The sequence below is a fragment of the Prionailurus bengalensis genome, chromosome D1 (genome assembly GCF_016509475.1).
Source record: "Prionailurus bengalensis isolate Pbe53 chromosome D1, Fcat_Pben_1.1_paternal_pri, whole genome shotgun sequence".
In the NCBI taxonomy this organism is placed as follows: domain Eukaryota; kingdom Metazoa; phylum Chordata; class Mammalia; order Carnivora; family Felidae; genus Prionailurus; species Prionailurus bengalensis.
Window position 1 is genome coordinate 80,468,659 of NC_057346.1, and position 18,168 is coordinate 80,486,826.

Sequence of the window (18,168 nt, forward strand, 5' to 3'; positions counted from 1 at the left end):
GGGCATGTCCTGTGACCTTCCATGGAACATATAAAGACAAGTAGTCTTATTTGGTGATGTTACAGAACTGTTTCTCATCTGCCTCCCTATCTCATAGGAGGTTGCCTTGTAGAATTTCCTATTTGCCTTCCTAATGTCATTAAGGTGTGGGACTTTCCATATTACACTTCTGTTCCTCCTTTGGGTATAGCTGTGGGCTCTAAATGGCTTTGCTGTAGTTTGGAGTTGGATCCACAATGGCAGAGAGACATATGTTGCCTTTGATATGGCACCCTGGTTTGATGTCATCCAGTGATACTAGAGACATGGAGCCCCAACACCATGCTGATCTTCCTTATGTTTTCAGTGTGAGTAATAAACTGTCCAAATTTATTTGGGCTCCTTTCTCCTTCCTGGCTGAATTGATGGGGATATGGCAAGCCTGCTTAGGATCTGCCAAAATGCTGCTGCTTAGGGACTGCTTGACTACTTGACACCTGTCAAGCAAAGAACTCTCAGAACCTTGTTCCAGCATTCAGAGCAGAGTCAGATTTTATTGGGTTGTGTCCATATCATACCAATCATTTTCTATTTCAAGAATCACAACTGGTAAAAGTAATATAAAAAATACAATATCTCACAAAGAATATAACAAGAATGATGAAATTATGTTTTCAGTCTATGAGAATCAGCATTTCAACTGGGCTCTAAAAAGGATGAGTAGGAATTTACCAGGGAAAACAGGGTAACAGAGAATTTTCCATGATTCTAAGTAGAAAGAGCAGGTACATGTGAAGACCCTGAGGTGTGTAAGAAATCTTCTTTATTCAGTAAACTATAAAGAAGGCCATTGACACATCATATAATGCTTTGGGGTCAAAATATCTCTGTCTCTTCTGAGAGCCTAGTAAAACACTTGTAATTCTACCAGTGAAGTTAAAGTGCCTCTGATTTCAAATAGAACACCAATATAATTTTGTTTTCTGACTATGTAGAATACACACTGATAGCTCTAATGATGAATACAGAAAGGTTTAAGAAGCAATGTGATGTAAAGCAGTTGAAACTGAGCCATGAGTGAAGTTGTCTACTTTGTAGGTATACCAGGACCTGTGTTGCCCAATTTAGCTTTTAAACCATTACTGTAAAAGTAGCTTAGTGTCATATGTTTGGAGTCAGGCATACTTGGTACCAAAACTTCACTCTAGTTCTGTGTCTATTCTCTCTGCTCCGTTTTCCAAATTAGTCAAAGATGGTAATACTATCTGCCTCCTAGGTTTAATGATAGCATTTGGGAGGTAATATATGGGAATGGACATGTGCCTACCACACCATGGTAATTACAAAATGGTATTTATGATTATTAAATGGGTCTTATCACTATGTATTAGCAAAGAGAGAATAAAACAAAAATACAGATCCATATTAGATAAAAGAATATATGTAAATACCAAAAATACCCATGAATACAATAATACAGAAGCAGAAAGTATTTTATACTTTATTTATATTTACAAAGTATGTATGTGTGTATGTATTCTTTTTTCAAAGAGTAATTGCATATTTACACTTTATTTTTTATTTTGAAAAATGTTTATATTTTGTTTATTTATTTATTTATTTATTACTTACTTATTTATTTAAATTCAAGTGAGTTAACATACAGTGTAGTCTTGGCTTCAGGAGTAGAACCCAGTAATTCATCTCTTAGATGTGATAGCCAGTGCTCATCCCCAAAATTGCCCTCCTTAATGCCCATCACCCATTTAACCCATCCCCCCACCTATGTCCCCTCCAGCAACCCTCTGTTTGTTCTCTGTGTTTAAGAGTCTTATCGTTTGCCTGCCTCTGTGTTTGTATCTTATTTTTCCTTCCCTTCCCTTATGTTCATCTGTTGTGTTTCTTAAATTACACATATGAGTGAAGTCATATGATACTTGTTTTACTCTGACTGAATTATTTTGCTTAGCATAATAACATGTAGTTCCAACCATATTGTTGGAGATGGTGAGATTTCATGCTTTTTCATTGCCAAGTAGTATTTAGTTGTATTTTTTTAATTTTTTTTAATGTTTTTATTTATTTTTGAGACAGAGACAGAGCATGAGCAGGGGAAGGGCAGAGAGAGAGGGAGACACAGAATCCGAAGCAGGCTCCAGGCTCTGAGCTGTCAGCACAGAGCCCGACGTGGGTCTTGAACTCACAGACTGTGCAATTGTGACCTGAGCCAAAGTCGGATGCTTAACCAACTGAGCCACCCAGGAGCCCCATGATTGTATTTTTATGCCACATCTTCTTTATGTATTCATCAGTAGATGGACATTTGGGCTCTTTCCATAATTTGGCTATTGTTGATAGTACTGCTATTAACATTGGGGTGAATGTATACCTTTGAATCAGCACTTTGGGATCCTTTGGATAAATACCTAGTAGTGCAATTGTTGGGTAATAAGGTAGCTCTATTTTTTAATTTTTTGAGGAACCTCCATACTGTTTTCCAGAGTGGCTGCATCAGTTTGCATTCCCACGAACAGTGCAAAAGGGTTCCCCTTTCTTTGCATCCTCGCCAACATCTGTTGTTTCCTGAGTTGTTAATTTTAGCCATTCTGACAGGTGTGAGGTGGTATCTCATTGTTTATTTAAACTCATAATTATTTAAAGTAACTATTAACTAATAAGATTAAGTAGCAAGCTATTTATGTAATTTGAAGGACCACTCCTCATCCAGGATTTTAAGATAGTATATATTGAACTGATGATACCTGCCGTAAGAAAGGCACACAGTAGACAACCTCCATTTTTTCTTGAGCTGTTGCAAATGAAAAATTACATATTATATAATGATCTAGAATCATTACTCCTAGAAGTTATTTTCTCTTAGAAAATTCATGATAGACAAAGATAAAATAGATTCATACTAATTTAAGGAAGGTTTTTTTATCTTCATGACGTAAATAAATATGACAGTAAAGAAAAATGAGATACTTCTAGATCAAATTTCAAAGCAATATGTTCAATCCAGATTTATATAGATCACAGAAACTTCCCAATGCACAGTATAAAAGGAATCATCTGATATCCACCTTTCATGAATGCAATTTTTATTTTTAGTGATAGTCATGATGAATAAAACTTCTAGATGTTTTATAGAATGTTTTATACTTTCTATATGTGTGGTTCAGAGTCTAAGACTCATTAGTTAAGAACCAAAAAGCTAAGTAGAGTACTGGGGAAGTAGCTAGAAAGTGCTGTCATGATTCCCAAGACTAACATAAAGAACAAAAATCTGTAAGGAGATGTTTGGGCATTAAAGATGATTTGCCCACGACTACCATCTATCTCTAATGGTAAATAGTGGATGGGTGGAAACTCATTCTCCCTCCTGGCCTATATCTTTTTCTCCATTTTTCTTTCATATCAATTCTACATACACAATACAAGTTCCATTGCATATTTAAGACTTTTTTTTCAGTAATATGAATGACATAGTACATATTCTATAAAATTCATCTGGCATAAAAATAAACTTGAAAGGGGTGGTTTTCTGCTGAAAGCTTCATTTCTTCAGCTGTTTCCTCAGGCTCATTGGCTACCATTATCTGTTCTTTTGTTTAACTTTAGGTCATATATTTCATTTCTCTGAATATCTAGTAAGATTTTATTCTGTGCTGGACATTGTCATTTATACGTTAGAAAGATGCTGGATTTTATATGCTTTTTAAGATTGTTCATTTTTGTCCAATAATGCAGTTAAAATACTGGTATTGCCTTGATGTAGAGTTGGCTTTATACTTTGTAAGTGCATATATGTTAACGTCCAAGATCATATCTAAGTTCTTCTCACTTGACTGAGCTAAACCTCCAAAACTCTGTCCCCACCTTGACCTCCCAGAATCTTATCTAGGTTTTGATGTAGATATAGTTCAGGTAGGCCGAAAGTAGATTTTATATTAGAGCAGGCCTCAGCAGATATTTTCTAGAATTGATCACATAACAAAGACTTCACTCTTTGCAATCTATATGGTCTCCATTTCAGGTACTCAATTCTACCATGGTAGCACAACAGTCCACAACACATAAATAAATAAAGGTGGCTGTGTTCCAATAAAATTTTATTTATAAAAACAGGCAGTAGGCCAGATTTGGCCTTTGGGTTTTAATTTGCCAACCACTGCTCTCGTGCATGGCTGTTCCTTTGTTGCCTATGGTGTGTAAATAAGGCTTATGAATGTGTCTAGAATGCTAACATCCTTCTGCAAGGCTCAATCTCTGATGTGGGTTTTGTTCTGCTCATATAACAGTTATTTGTGATTAGCCTTGTGTAATGTATCACCCTGTGTATGTGCAGCCCATTTCTCAGCCAAGGATTTTCAGGAACACCCCCACAAACTGATTTTTGGAAGTGCTGCCCTTGCTTGCCTCCCTCTATCTCTGCTCCTTTTCCCAGTACACCGTAGGCATTTAATCATCCCCAAACTCTGATCTCTGCCTCCACAGCTCAGTGCAATTACAGTGATCTGCTTGGGCCACAGCCCTTGCAGCTAGGTCAGGAAATTTCCCTGAGGCAAAAAGTCTGGTATAGTGACAGTTCTCAACACAGTGAGTTTTCCATATTTCCTGGTTCACAACCTGACATAGTTAGCTTATAGTTGTTTATGGACAAGCACTAGACCAAGACCAGTTACTGTAAGCAGAAGATTGGAATCTTTTATTTTTAAATTACAAAATATAAATATCTAACAAGAATTTAGTTAGTGAAAAATGAATCTTATTTACTCACGTTAATGAAAATGCAAAGTTCATTTGATTTCATGTGTGGTTTGGTTGAGAGTTTTCATTCACCAGATCCTATAATACATTTATTTGCTATTTTCTATGCTCTGCTTTCTTCTCTAGGGCAATTTTAGCCTCATGATGTTCTCGTTTTCTAGAAATGAGGCTATTAGTAATGAGGCTAGTTACTTAGACGTAAACATCCTTATACTATATTACCAAGAAAAATTAAAAATATATATATGCGTTTATTCACTCTGATAAAGAAGAGAGACTCCTTTCATTCCAGAAGTCACCAGCATATATCTTCTTGTCTTTGACATGCTGTTAATTAGATGATCAGGCTGTCATAACAAAAGACTGCCATAACATAAGCCACAGACTGGGTGGCTTAAACAACAGAAATTTATTTTCTCACCATTCTGAGGGCAAGAAATGTGAGACTAAGGTGCTGGCAGATTTGTTTTCTTGTGAGGGCTCTCCCTGGCTTGCAGAGAGTGCCGTCTCACTGTGTCTTCACATGGCCTTTACTCCAGGTGAGCATGGAGAGAGATAGGTCTCTGGTGTCTCTTCTTCTTATCAGGACATCAGTCATACGGGATTAGAGTCACCCCTTTATGACCTCATCTCACCTTTTTTACCTCTCTAAAGGGCTTGTCTCCAAATCCAACCACGTGGTGGGAGGAGGTAGAGTTTCAACATATGAGTTATAGGGAAATAAAATTCTGTCCAGAACAGCTAGAAACATAACTGATTTATTTCAGAGTATTTTCAGGGACTTGAACTGGAACTCAGCAACTAGATGTGTTGGTCCAGTAAAGAATTTAGTGTGTATTAATCCAGAACAAACCATTTTCTGAAGCTTAACCACATATAATACAAAACTTTTAACCTGAGTTCTAAATAGATTTCACAAGGTATTTTTTTTTTTATTCTTTGCAATGAATGAAAGATGCTTAAAGTAAAAAGGGACATTATAGAATTTACTTTTTTGCTTTTTTTCATTTTACAGGCCCAACAACTTACTGATCTGGAACGAAAATTAGCTGTGGCCAAAATTGAGCTGGAGAAAGCAGCTCTTGACCGGGTATGTTTACATCCATGAATCGTTGCAACTTCAGTTTTAGCAGCAAAACTAGGGTATACCTATTGCTTCACTTGATTTATTAATGCAGTTCCAGATGCCATGCTTGGAAGATGGTTATAGAATTCATGAGTACTTGATATTCTCCTGGGAACCCAATTCTTTCCTTGTTTTTGCTGCTACAGTAAACTGACTCAAGGTTCAGCCTTGTGAGTTCATGGCTTCATTTTCCACCTTACTGGTACATTTGTTCCATAATACTACGAATAAACATGCTTGAAAGCACCAACAAAGATGCCATGTATTAACTCTGGTTGAATGAGTTATGAAACAAATGGAAGTAGTCATTGACACTTTTTATTTTGGAAATTTTAAATCAGAGTTCTGGAGGTAGAGTCATGAATCAGGAAGGTAGCTGTCCTAAACAAATCTGTCCTAACCAAGATAATGAAAGTGTGGGTGACTGTCCATCTTTAGGACAGCTTTTCTTAAATATAATTCATTGCCATGACAGTTGCAATTTTAAAGTTCACAAAGTTGTGCTGCCATCACCACTAATTCCAAAAGATTTTCTTCACCTCTTTTCACCCTACCTATTTCATTTTGGTTTTATTAATCTTTCATTGTGTTACGATTATGTGTTGCCAGGATAAACCACAACTCCAATATGATGCCTACCTGTGCTTTTCAGTACTCTTCATATGAGAGATACATGGAGACTAGGCCATTGGCATATGGAGAGGGAAACATAGAGGAATAAATTGATTATATAATTCAGAATTATGTTATCTGGCAACATTTCTTAATGCCTCTCTTTTTTTCACTTTTAAATCAAGTTTATAAAATTATGGTAAGTAAATATTCCTTTATTCTATAATTCATTCAGAACAAAAGAGTAGAGTTATTTTAAAATAATCTCTTTGTTTCCTCACACCCATTTATCAAATACTCAATGCAATTTTCTGTAATACTTAGGTCATATATCTAGCACATGTTAATATAGGAAACTCTGAATCTGAGAAATCAATCATAGCATTTTAGACTTAAGGAGACAAACACCACATTATTCTCCATCAAAATCTTGGAAAGTAACAGGGCTATCCAGGAGTAATCTGCATTTTACTAGGCCTTCAACACATCCCCCTGAGATCAATTCTTGATTGGATTGGAATTATCAGCCATATTCTGTCTAACATTGGAAAGGTAGACCCTTTCTTGTGGAAGATATCATCTGGGGAATTTTTGGTTCATTTATACACAGTGTTTGACATGTAATGAAAGCATTCTAGACATGTGGAGAGGGAATACAATCTGATCAGTATACAAAAAGAAAACAAGGAAAGCATAACTGGAACTGATTCAGAGACTGAAATGAGAAGACAAAAATTTTACAAAGGTGATGTGTGTGTGTCACAATAGTGGAAAGTAATCAAAACAGAAAAAAAAGATAAAATATTTCACTAGACTCAGAATCTATAAAAAATCAGGTAGATATTCTAGAATTAGAACAATATAATGCACATAAGTAAGACTTTAATGCTGTTCAGTAGAAGATTGGATGATTGGACATAATAGAACTGAAAACAAGTAAAATGTAATGACAGTTAATGTCCAATACCTTTATTAATATAGAGAAGGTACAGATAAGTGGAAAGTAAATAGAAAGAGAATAAGAAATGTATATCAATTCAAAAAAAAATTAAAGTATTTATAACTGTTGTCCCAGAAAGAATGACAAACAGAAGCAATATTTGTTTGTTTGTTTGTTTGTTTGTTTTCAACGTTTATTTACTTTTGGGACAGAGAGAGACAGAGCATGAACGGGGGAGGGGCAGAGAGAGAGGGAGACACAGAATCTGAAACAGGCTCCAGGCTCTGAGCCATCAGCCCAGAGCCCGACGCGGGGCTTGAACTCCCGGACCGCGAGATCGTGACCTGGCTGAAGTCGGACGCTTAACCGACTGCGCCACCCAGGCGCCCCCAGAAGCAATATTTGTAGGGATAATGACTTAAAAATTTTCCACATGGAAAATTATAGATCAGTCCAAGAGACAGATGTCACAATCCTAAATCAATATGTAAACAGCAATATTCCTTTAAATTGTGTATAAATTTTTAAAAGTACACTTAAGACCCATGCACTTTTTTCATTATCTTCTATGTTTCACTGCAATTTATTAACAAAAGGTACTTAACTTTAGAAAATTTTAAATGTGAATAAAAACAATGAGATGTCATCTCAACACCATCAAATTGGTAAAAATTAAAAAGCCTGATGATACCAAATTCTGATACACTAGTGGTGGGAGTATAATTATTAAATCAGTGTAAATGTATGTATCCTAGAATTTGCACTATCCCTATGTGCTTGGAAACATGCATAAAGACATTGAATACAATAATGTTTGTATTAATAGCAAATTGAAATAATTTAAATGTTTACTGTTAGAATTAGCATATACATTTTATATATTTTTCATACTTACATTTTCAAATAGTAATCAAAATTTAATATTAATGAATAAATATAAAGACATTTATATCAATATTGATACATCTGTAACATATACTGTTGAGTAAAAATATTCAGAATTATATATATAGTATTCAACAATTGTTCAAATACACAAATCACATTTGTTTTGATTATATATCAGATAAATAGCTGAAGTAGAAAAATATATATCAAATTCAAGGACCCAATTGCCTTGGGGAAAGATGGAGTAAAATAACACTAAGAATGCTTTAAAATACTTCTACTAATAATTGTATAAATTCTCTAGTAATTGTATAGACAGATAAATAGTCTTTAATTCATATACACACATATGTGTATTGTACATATTATATACATGCATCATGTTCTATATTCATTGTATATATACGTTAGATACACATAATACATGCCATGCATATGTGTATATTACCAATATGTATATGCATGTTTCATATGTATTTTATAAAATTATAATAAATACCATATGTGACAAATATATGTAATAAACATGATGCTTTTTAACATTTAATTCAGATTGATATTTACCTGATATTTGTTATATTGTTCTCTATATACCCCTATATTTTTCAAAATAAGTTACATTAAAAAATAAAGAAAGTGTGCTATCTCCCGTCAAGAGCTTTCCATTTTGGAGATCACAGCATAGCAACCATTTTATTTTAAAAAATAAACAAGTAAGATGATCATAGACTTGCTTTGAAATAATACACTGTATACATTTAGCAGTTTTCTAAGGAAAAGAGGTTGCCTTCTAGCCATCAAGTTAAACTATGGGTGTTTTGATACAGGATAGAGTAGATGGAATATTTCAGGCAGATTCATTATGGAGTTAGTAAGGTATCTCCCTTCTATGCAGTAGCTGTGAAGAACCAGGCTAAAATTCTACTTCCCAGGTACTTGGGTCTCACGTAGGCATTACCACATATGGCCAAAAACAATTACATAGCTAGCATAGCTAACTTTTCAAACAGGATATCCAGAAGGTATTATACTTACAAATTAGTAAGGGCATTTTGTGCATTCTAATGATATTGCTTCTTAAGGTTTAGATCTTTGACAATGAGGCTTTTGAATGAACAACTAGACATTTTAACAACTCCATTCCTTTGTGATTGTCTTATTTTGTGTTTTTCTGAGTATTTAAAATAATATTTAGTAGTTTTGAGGAAGTCTGCTTGCTATTTTGTAAGGGAGGTCAAGTATAATTCATGTTACCAAGATTCCGGCTTTATGAGATTTTTTTTTAATTTATGAAAAGAGAAGTTTATACTAATTTATGTTAATGTGTGTTGACTATATCCAACTCATGCTATAAAATAGTACTTTTTAAAAAGGGAAAAAGTCTTTACAGAGTTGAGAGAATCAGAAAATTAGAATACATATGATCCTAAAATTCAACTAGACCATTAAAAAAGATTTTTTTTTAAATTTTTTTTTCAACGTTTATTTCTTTTTGGGACAGAGAGAGACAGAGCATGAACGGGGGAGGGGCAGAGAGAGAGGGAGACACAGAATCGGAAACAGGCTCCAGGCTCTGAGCCATCAGCCCAGAGCCCGACGCGAGGCTCGAACTCACGGACCGCGAGATCGTGACCTGGCTGAAGTCAGACGCTTAACCGACTGTGCCACCCAGGCGCCCCAAAAAAGATTTTTTTTAATCCTTTCTCTGGACATCCCTGCCACAATCTCTATAACATGCTTTACGTCCTGGGAAGACACTGGATTCCTATGACCCTGAGCCAGTCCAGCCTCCTCTAAGTTTTTAACAATTCTTTTAGAATGTTCTCCCTTACGTTAAATCTTTTCCCTGGTTTGACTTCAAATAATCCACTTAGTCAGGTTTGAAATGGCTACATAGGTTTGACATGCCAGTCCTGTGACTACCATGCAGTAGGATGTATGGGAAACCAAAAACATGTATGAATCATGGTCTGGGATTCCACACCTCTCACATTTCATTGGGCACCAAAAATTAGGAAATAATTGTTTGCAGAGCTAGGAGGTCTCCGAAGCACAGAGAATGAATATTTTAAGTACTTGTGGGTTGTATAAACTGGTATGGTCACATAATACTTCATGGGCAAATTATAATTTGGCCTTAGTCACAGAACCCCAGGTTAACATAGTTTTTGTGGTTTTTTTTCCCACCTTTGTCTTACCCATTCTATGCTTTTCTCCACCCCATCTCTATCCATTCCCCACTTAGGTGTGCTTAGCTCACACCGTGCCACAGTCTGGATTCAGCAGGAGAGGCTTGATATTGCAGTATTTATATAAAGGTCTCCAGAATCAGTCTACCTGTGTTCAAATCATAAGTCTTCCACTGAATGACCATGTTCAAATTCCTCAAACTCCTTATGCTTCACTGCAAAATGGAATAATAGTAAAACTTACTTTATAAGGGTAGTGACAAAACCATATGCATCCAACAAAAAAAAAGCACTGAGAACTTTTGGCATATGGAAAACCCTCAGTGAGCATAGTAATTATTAATATGAGTGGGTGAGATCATAGACACTGCCTCTCTGTGGTGACAGGTTTTTCTCTGTAACCTTCAGGATCTTGTCACTGTTTTTGCTACAGTAAACTATAAATGCATTTTGTATTACTGGAGGTCGGTTTCAACAAATCTCTTGTACCATATGTATGAGGCTCATAAACTGCAGTCATAAAGGCCGGTGGAAATGCTAGCTCACTTCAAAATGGATAAAAAGTACAGTTTAATGAAATTGCTCTCCACCTCTCTCCATCATCTTTATATGAGACTTTTTTTTTACTCTCTTCAGTTGCCTAGCGCTCAAGAAATGTTATATCTGGGCTTCAAATAACCTTAAATACCTCATAAATATTATCAAAACACCTTCACACTCTAACGTGGTTCCCACGACATGTTTAATAAAAGAAGTTTCAGTTTACTATCCCAGTATACACAATAATAATCTCAAGATCTAAGAATCAACCTTGGTTTTGCAAACAATTATTTATTTGGCAGTATCTTATGAATTATCGTTAGCCTCAGCTACTGGCCTGTAAAAAAATAAAAGCTTTATTGTATGGAAATCTATCTCTCAAACTTTCCTATTAAAAAAAGTTTCCCTTGCGTTGGACCCTCACAAAATTTTGCCCAGGAAAGCATACTCTATTACATTCATAGCAAAGATGACGCACGTTAGGCAATCTTCAGAGATTCCCAGGACTAAGTAGGAAAAGAAGAACAAGTCGTCTTGCCATATGTGTCTGACGCATAGCAGGAGCATAATAGGTCGTTATTGAGTAACTAGATAAATGAAGATACAATGTCGTAAATTAATGAACAAGCTATTTATCTCTCCACCTAGAGCAGAGAATCAAAACTGTCAAAATGGCCTTACAGGATTCATAGAGTTGATTTCATGGCAGAAATAAAAGTTAAGGCGAGAACATTTGGATTCACAGCCCTTCGTAGTCTTTGCAAAGCCAGCAGTCTATATTGCACCCAGATATCTCTGAGGACCTCACACCTTAATGTAAATGAATTAAGAGAGGCATGAATAATGTCTTGTGAATTTCTGTCTATTAGGAAGTGAGAAATTAGAGGCACAGTTGCAAGGTATATCTTGTTCCCAGGAAAAAAAGCGCATTTTTCTGAGAAGAGTCCTCCTATAGACACGCACGAAATTGCCTTCTAAATCTCCCACCATGTTAAGATCATCTGTGTACACAATAATTTCTTATCAGCTTCACATACTATATAGCACAAGCTTTAATGTCCAAAAGAATACTTTCTTTATACAATATACAGGATAAAATGAGAAATATTTCATATTTTCTCATGTAAAACAGCACCAGCCTATATCCTCTAGAGGGTTTGCCTTATTTATTAAATGAGCAAACATTTGTTGAGTTAGAAACTGGGATGCTTTACTGGCCATCAATGAAATTAAATTATAATGGATATAGATAAAACACTAACCATATAAACAATAAGGTAGTCTGCAATGACAACAAGGCTCCTTAGGACTTAATGTAAGAAATGTGTCAGAGACTTTAAGGAAGGGGTATTCAGGGACTGTGTTTCCAAGAAGATAAGATGTGAACTGAGAGAAATTTTAAGTGGAAGTTTTCTCGTAGATATTTGGAAAAGCGGTTGTGTAGGCACAAGAAACAGCAAGTGTAAAGGCTCTAGGATACAAATTCGTTTGGAATCTTTGATGGGCTATAAATAAAAGGCGTTGTGGCAATCAGGTTTTTCTTAAGAAGTTTGCCTTTTACTATCATGTGGCAAAACAAAGTGGGAAGAGGGGTTTGGTGCAATGAGAAGAAAAGCAGGGTGAAAACAAGACTGACCTTAGGAGGGAATAGGTTGTAAGATCCTGGGCAAAATATACTTTATACAGTTTACATCGTATTTCATTAGGTGACATACTGTTAAGGTGAACTTCAAAATGAACAGTAGCCTTCAATTTCAAAACAGACTGCATCCAGCAGTATAAATGAAAATATAATGATGTTGTGGTATAAAATCATTTTCTGAGTCCTGCTCATGGAACTGGGTCAAGCCAAACCCTGCGTAGTATCCTTAACAGTCTCTCTTAAGTCAGAGAAACTAACTAGGAAGATGTTTTTATGGTAGACAGCTGAGCAAATGAGGACAGGGTGGCTCACAGCCAACTGGGGTGTCTGGCAGGAAAAATCTACAGTGTAATCAAGGAGCAGAGACAGAATCTACGGTAGCAGGTCAAGTTCTTATGGTTCAAAAAAGAAATAAAATCAGGAGGTAAGAGGTTAGGAATGGTTTGAAACAGAAGAGCAAAGATAGTCCTACTACCGTGGCCATGAAAGGTGGTGAGCTGGAGGTTGTGTCATTGTGATGTTGATTCTGTCACATCAGGAGACCTATACAAACAGATGAGATTATCGCACCAAGTTCGGATCATTAAAAATATAACATATATGTACCTCTCCCCCCCACCCCTGTATTGTTCTAGTGGAAATTTTATCTTGCCTGAACAGCATTTGCTGGAAATTGATGTTCTAAGCTATTAACTTGATGCAGTTTATTATATAATTTCAGCATCCAAGTTCAGCCATTACTCAGAAATTTGTTTGCTATGGTGAAGTATACCTTAGGCCTGTTATAGATCCAACTTTTATATACATAGTGTATTTAGAGGGTCCAAGGTATGAATGCAGTGAATAAAATAACCATCATTCCTTCCTGCATGATCTGAGGTGATTGAAAGTCTACATTTCAGAGGCACATTAACCTTGAGTCTGGGCCCAAACCTGCTGACTCTGTCATATTAGCTCTATTTCCATTGTCTTGCTATAATATGTGAGACAGAAAACATATGTAAATTATTAAGTACTACCTGGAATATTTCACTTCTGACACAACACACAATGCCATCATCTTCTAGTCCATACTGATGGAAAAAAAGAGTCAGCCGAGATTATAACAAAGCACCAGTAGGGAGAGAAATTTGAACGATTATTTCATTTTTTTTTTTCATTGAGATAGCTTGTCACTCTCCTTCCTTGACATAGAGAAACAACACTTTCACTTAAGTGTTTAAGTTATTTATTCAAAACACTTTCTGGCGAGCCCCTTCTAATGTGTCAAGGATCATGATAAGTGCTAAATACACAGTTTTGAACAAAATAGTCAATTTATACATGTGTGTGTATATATATATACATGCATAAAAATTAAAAATTAGAGATAAATTATATGAAGAAGACAAATACATGATAGAATAGAAAGGAGAAAGGAAAGAAAGTAATGGGGTGGAAGAAGGACAGGAAGTTAGGGGCTCAGGCGAGCAGACAAAAGGGACCATTTTGAGGAAAAAGGTCATCATTCAACTTAGCCATGTCCTGTCCACTTAACAACACTCCTCCATCCTAGTTCTTATCAGATTTTTATGCTGTCTTAGATAACTTGTCAGGGAAATATTAATGAGAAGAAAATACACATTGGTTCTGTTTCTTATATATTTCCAAGTTGCTGCTCTTCTTGCTGCTTTGTTTTGTTTTTAATCTCTTGCTATCATGAAATAGATGTCTTAACTGATGTTCTAGCAAGACATTCTTTCTCGTCTTCAAAAAAAATCTTGTCATGTACCACAGAAGAGTAGGAAGCTCAGAGGGAGACCTTGGGAAGGATCTATACCATAGAACAGGAAAGAGGAGCAGACGCTACATGGAGGTGTATTCCTGGCATAGTGTATAAAAGACAGTAGATTTTTGAGGAGTATGCTACCTTACCGGGAAGACAACAGACTTCGCCATTCCACTGATCCGTGCATACACTGCATGTGCCGTCTCCACATGTGCCAGCTTGTCCAGGGATCTTGACGCCAGTAACTCATCTCTTCATCTCTCTTGCCCCAAACACCACATCTCATGTGTTGAGACGGATGGTTATGTAACATATTCCTATTTGGGCCTACATCCATACCCAAAATTATCCCTGAGTTACCATAAGATTCCTAAAAGTTGTAGGTATCTATTTTGGCTCCGGGTGGGGGGTCGGGGGGGGTGGGTCTCTCTGTGATTTGTACTCAGCTTTATATTATTATTATTTTTTTTACTCTATCAACTTTTAAAAATATTTTTAGCGGTGGAATCTGGTGGTAAGATGGGAGTTACAGATAGTTGTCTACGTTAGTTCAGTCTGCCTTATGATATAAACCAGAAAAAAAAAGTCTAAAAACCTTGAGCTTTCATTTCTTTAATTAAAATAGTAATAATGATACCAGTTTCACAGTTGTTAGAAAATATAAACTTATTTCTCACATGTGAAAGAGTTTGAAATACTGTGATATCCTATGCAAATATAAGAAAGTGTAAATTTTATAATTTACAATCACATCAGAGTAACAAGTACCACTTAACAAGGCCCATAGGAAGTAAGAGTTTTATTAGAAACAAAATTTGTTTTCTCCAATATGTGGAGAAATTGAGTGGTGCTTCAGGCTAATCCGAGAAACACAGGGGCCTACATTGCCCCTGTAAATAATTTGTAGTAAAAGCGATTAATATTAATAGAAAGATGGCAGGTTTCTAAGGACGTTTTCTACTTGAAGATGACCCTAGCATACATTGCCTTGCCAGAAAACTATCACTATTGAAATCATATCCATTCGAGTAACATGTCTCTCAATTTCAGTTTTCAAAATATATCATGAGACACAGCTCCTAAAAACAGACTGTGTGTGCATTAAACAGCACGTCATAGCGGAATTTAGAAGTTAAGCAATTACATTTGAAAACTGGTAGGCATTTGTGTGGGGAATGAGTGTAGAGTAGGAGGACAGGGAGAATCAAATCAAATAAAATCGAGGACCACCAGAACCACATGTTAACAGTTGTCATCTCTCTCGTTTTTTCCATAGGACTCACAGCTGAAAGCAATGAAAGAGACCGTCCATCTCTGCCTGTCAACTGTGTTCCGTAATCAACCGCCTCCCCCTTTGAGTCTAGTCAGGACAAATCCAACTCAGATGTCAGTTCCCCCTGGGACAATTGACAGTATGATTCCTGATGCAAGGACAAAAATCAAGGTACGCTTTAGTCATGCTCTGAAAGTATAATCAAATAATACACTGTCTTTATATTTTATTCTATGTGATCAGCAGAGTGGATCCAAGTAAGGTATCAAATTCACTGAACGATTAGGAAGTAAGTAGAAGTTACTAACCCTTTGTAATGTCTTTGTGGTCACTTGGAGAATATTGGAAGACATTATTTTTTTCTAGAGAGCCAATTGTTCTTTAGGCAAGATTACATAACTGTAAAATAATCGTCATTATTATTCTAAAATCTAAAATGATTTTAAAATAATATTTTAAGAGCATTTTATTTATAATAACTAATAATCGCTTAGTATTTTAATTTAATACATTTCTCATTATATAATTTTATGTTACTTAATAATATCTTAATGATGATAATTATTTTATAATTTAAAATCTCCTTTTTTAAAGGTCTATTTATTTATTTTGGGAGAGTACATGAGCAGTGGAGGGACAGAGAGAGAGGGAGAGGGAGAATCCCAAACAGACTCCCAACATGAGACTCAATCCCACAAACTATGAGATCACCTGAACTGAAATCAAGAGTCAGACGCTTGGGGTACCTGGGTGGCTAAGTCGGCTGAGCATCTGACTTCGACTCAGGTCGTCTCAAAGTCTGTGAGTTTGAGCCCCACATCAGGCTCTGAGAGTTCAGAGCCTAGAACCTGCCTCAGATTCATTGTCTCCCTCTCTCTCTGCCCCTCCCCTGATCACTGTCTCTCTCTCAAAAAATTAAATAAGCATTAAAAAAAATTAAAAATAAAGTTGGACGCTTAACTGACTGAGCCACCCAGGCACCCAAAGAAAACATCTTATACCACATACCAGTATGCACCAGAAGCTTAATATGGAAAATACTTTCTCTTGGGCATAACCATTATCATTCCAAAAGTAGATTGTTTTTAAAAAAATTAAGTCCATAGTTTTCAACGCTTCCTACACGTGAAACTCACTTGAGATACTTGTAAGAAAATCCTCACCCTTGGTACTCCCCCCAAACCCATTAAATTATTTCTGGTTGGGCTCTACTCATCAGTAGCTTCTAAAAGCTCCCCAGGAGATTTTGCGAACAATTGAGTTAAGCAGAGCTTCCTCCAACTCTGCACCACCACACTCCCTTAGACAGGACAGAGAGGCATTTGTTGCTTTTTGTTTCAGTTGTCAGAACCTCCTATTTACAGGCTCCCACTTAAATAAATCCTGACAATCTGAAAGAGTTATTACAGAAAGTTTAGTTTCAGGCAGTATATTTGAGAGTGCCGGTTCTTTAATCACTTGCCTTAGGACCACTTACTATTACAATGAGTAATACTCATACTAATACAATGAGTATTCTAGGCGCAGCTGGTGGTCAGTTGGGTAAGCACCCGACTCTCGGTTTTGGCTCAGGTCATGATCTCACCATTACTGGGATGAGGCTCTGTCCGCGCAAAGCCTGCTTGGGATTCTCTCTCTCCCTCTCTCTCTCTCTCTCTGCTCCTCCCCTGCCTGTGCACATGTGCACATGCTCTCCCTTTCTCTCTCAAAATAAATAAATAAACATTAAAAGCCCAGACACACCCGAGAACCACTGATGCAATTACACAGTGATGTAGTACATACATTTGGAGCTTTTTTTTTTTTTTACTGCTTATTCTGATTCCCCACATTTGGATTAAAAGAGGTGTGCACAGATGGCAGGTTAGAGAAATATTATTTTCTGAATCAAAAACAAGAGAAAAATCTAATGTTTTTAGCTGTTATCAATGTATGGACTGCACAGATTTAGTCTGTGTAATCTCATGTTTCTCTGTCAAAAATCATTTAAAGTATGTATTTCCATTTAATCTTATTCTAGGTTTATTGTATACCTAAGGATCTCTATAATGTTTAGGCCAATATTTTTCTTTATTTTTTCCTGCCTCTGAAAACTCTAGGTCTAAAGTGTTTATTTACTTAAACAAATTCAGGAAGAAAGTTGCATAATAATATATTTTTTATGTTTCCGAAAAACCCTGAAGAAATTCACTGAAACTGGTTACTGGTAAAATGCCCTGCTTCTCACACAATGTTACCCACCCACCAGGAAGCCACACTCTACTTCCTTAGTGTTGGTCTAAGGGAGGAGCAAAGGTTCAGCCTTATTAAGTCTGATGACTTTGGGCAAAGCACTTTGTAATTCTGTGGGCACACAACACTTGTCTCCAACTCAAAATATGTTTGTTTAGGCCCAATTAAAACTGGGCTCTCTATGACCCTGACTGTGTGAAGGAAATTAC

At 36.1% G+C, this 18,168-nt stretch overlaps 1 protein-coding gene across 3 annotated transcripts in view; it reads left to right on the forward strand.

Moving 5' to 3' along the window:
• The window catches only part of LUZP2 (leucine zipper protein 2), a 513,981-nt gene that overhangs the window by 412,733 nt on the left and 83,080 nt on the right, over positions 1-18,168 (forward strand). For all 3 annotated transcript variants that reach the window (XM_043580830.1, XM_043580831.1, XM_043580832.1), the window contains exons 8-9: positions 5,765-5,839; positions 15,731-15,898. In XM_043580830.1, coding sequence (XP_043436765.1) covers positions 5,765-5,839; positions 15,731-15,898 — 243 coding nt within the window. The remainder of the gene's footprint in view (positions 1-5,764; positions 5,840-15,730; positions 15,899-18,168) is intronic.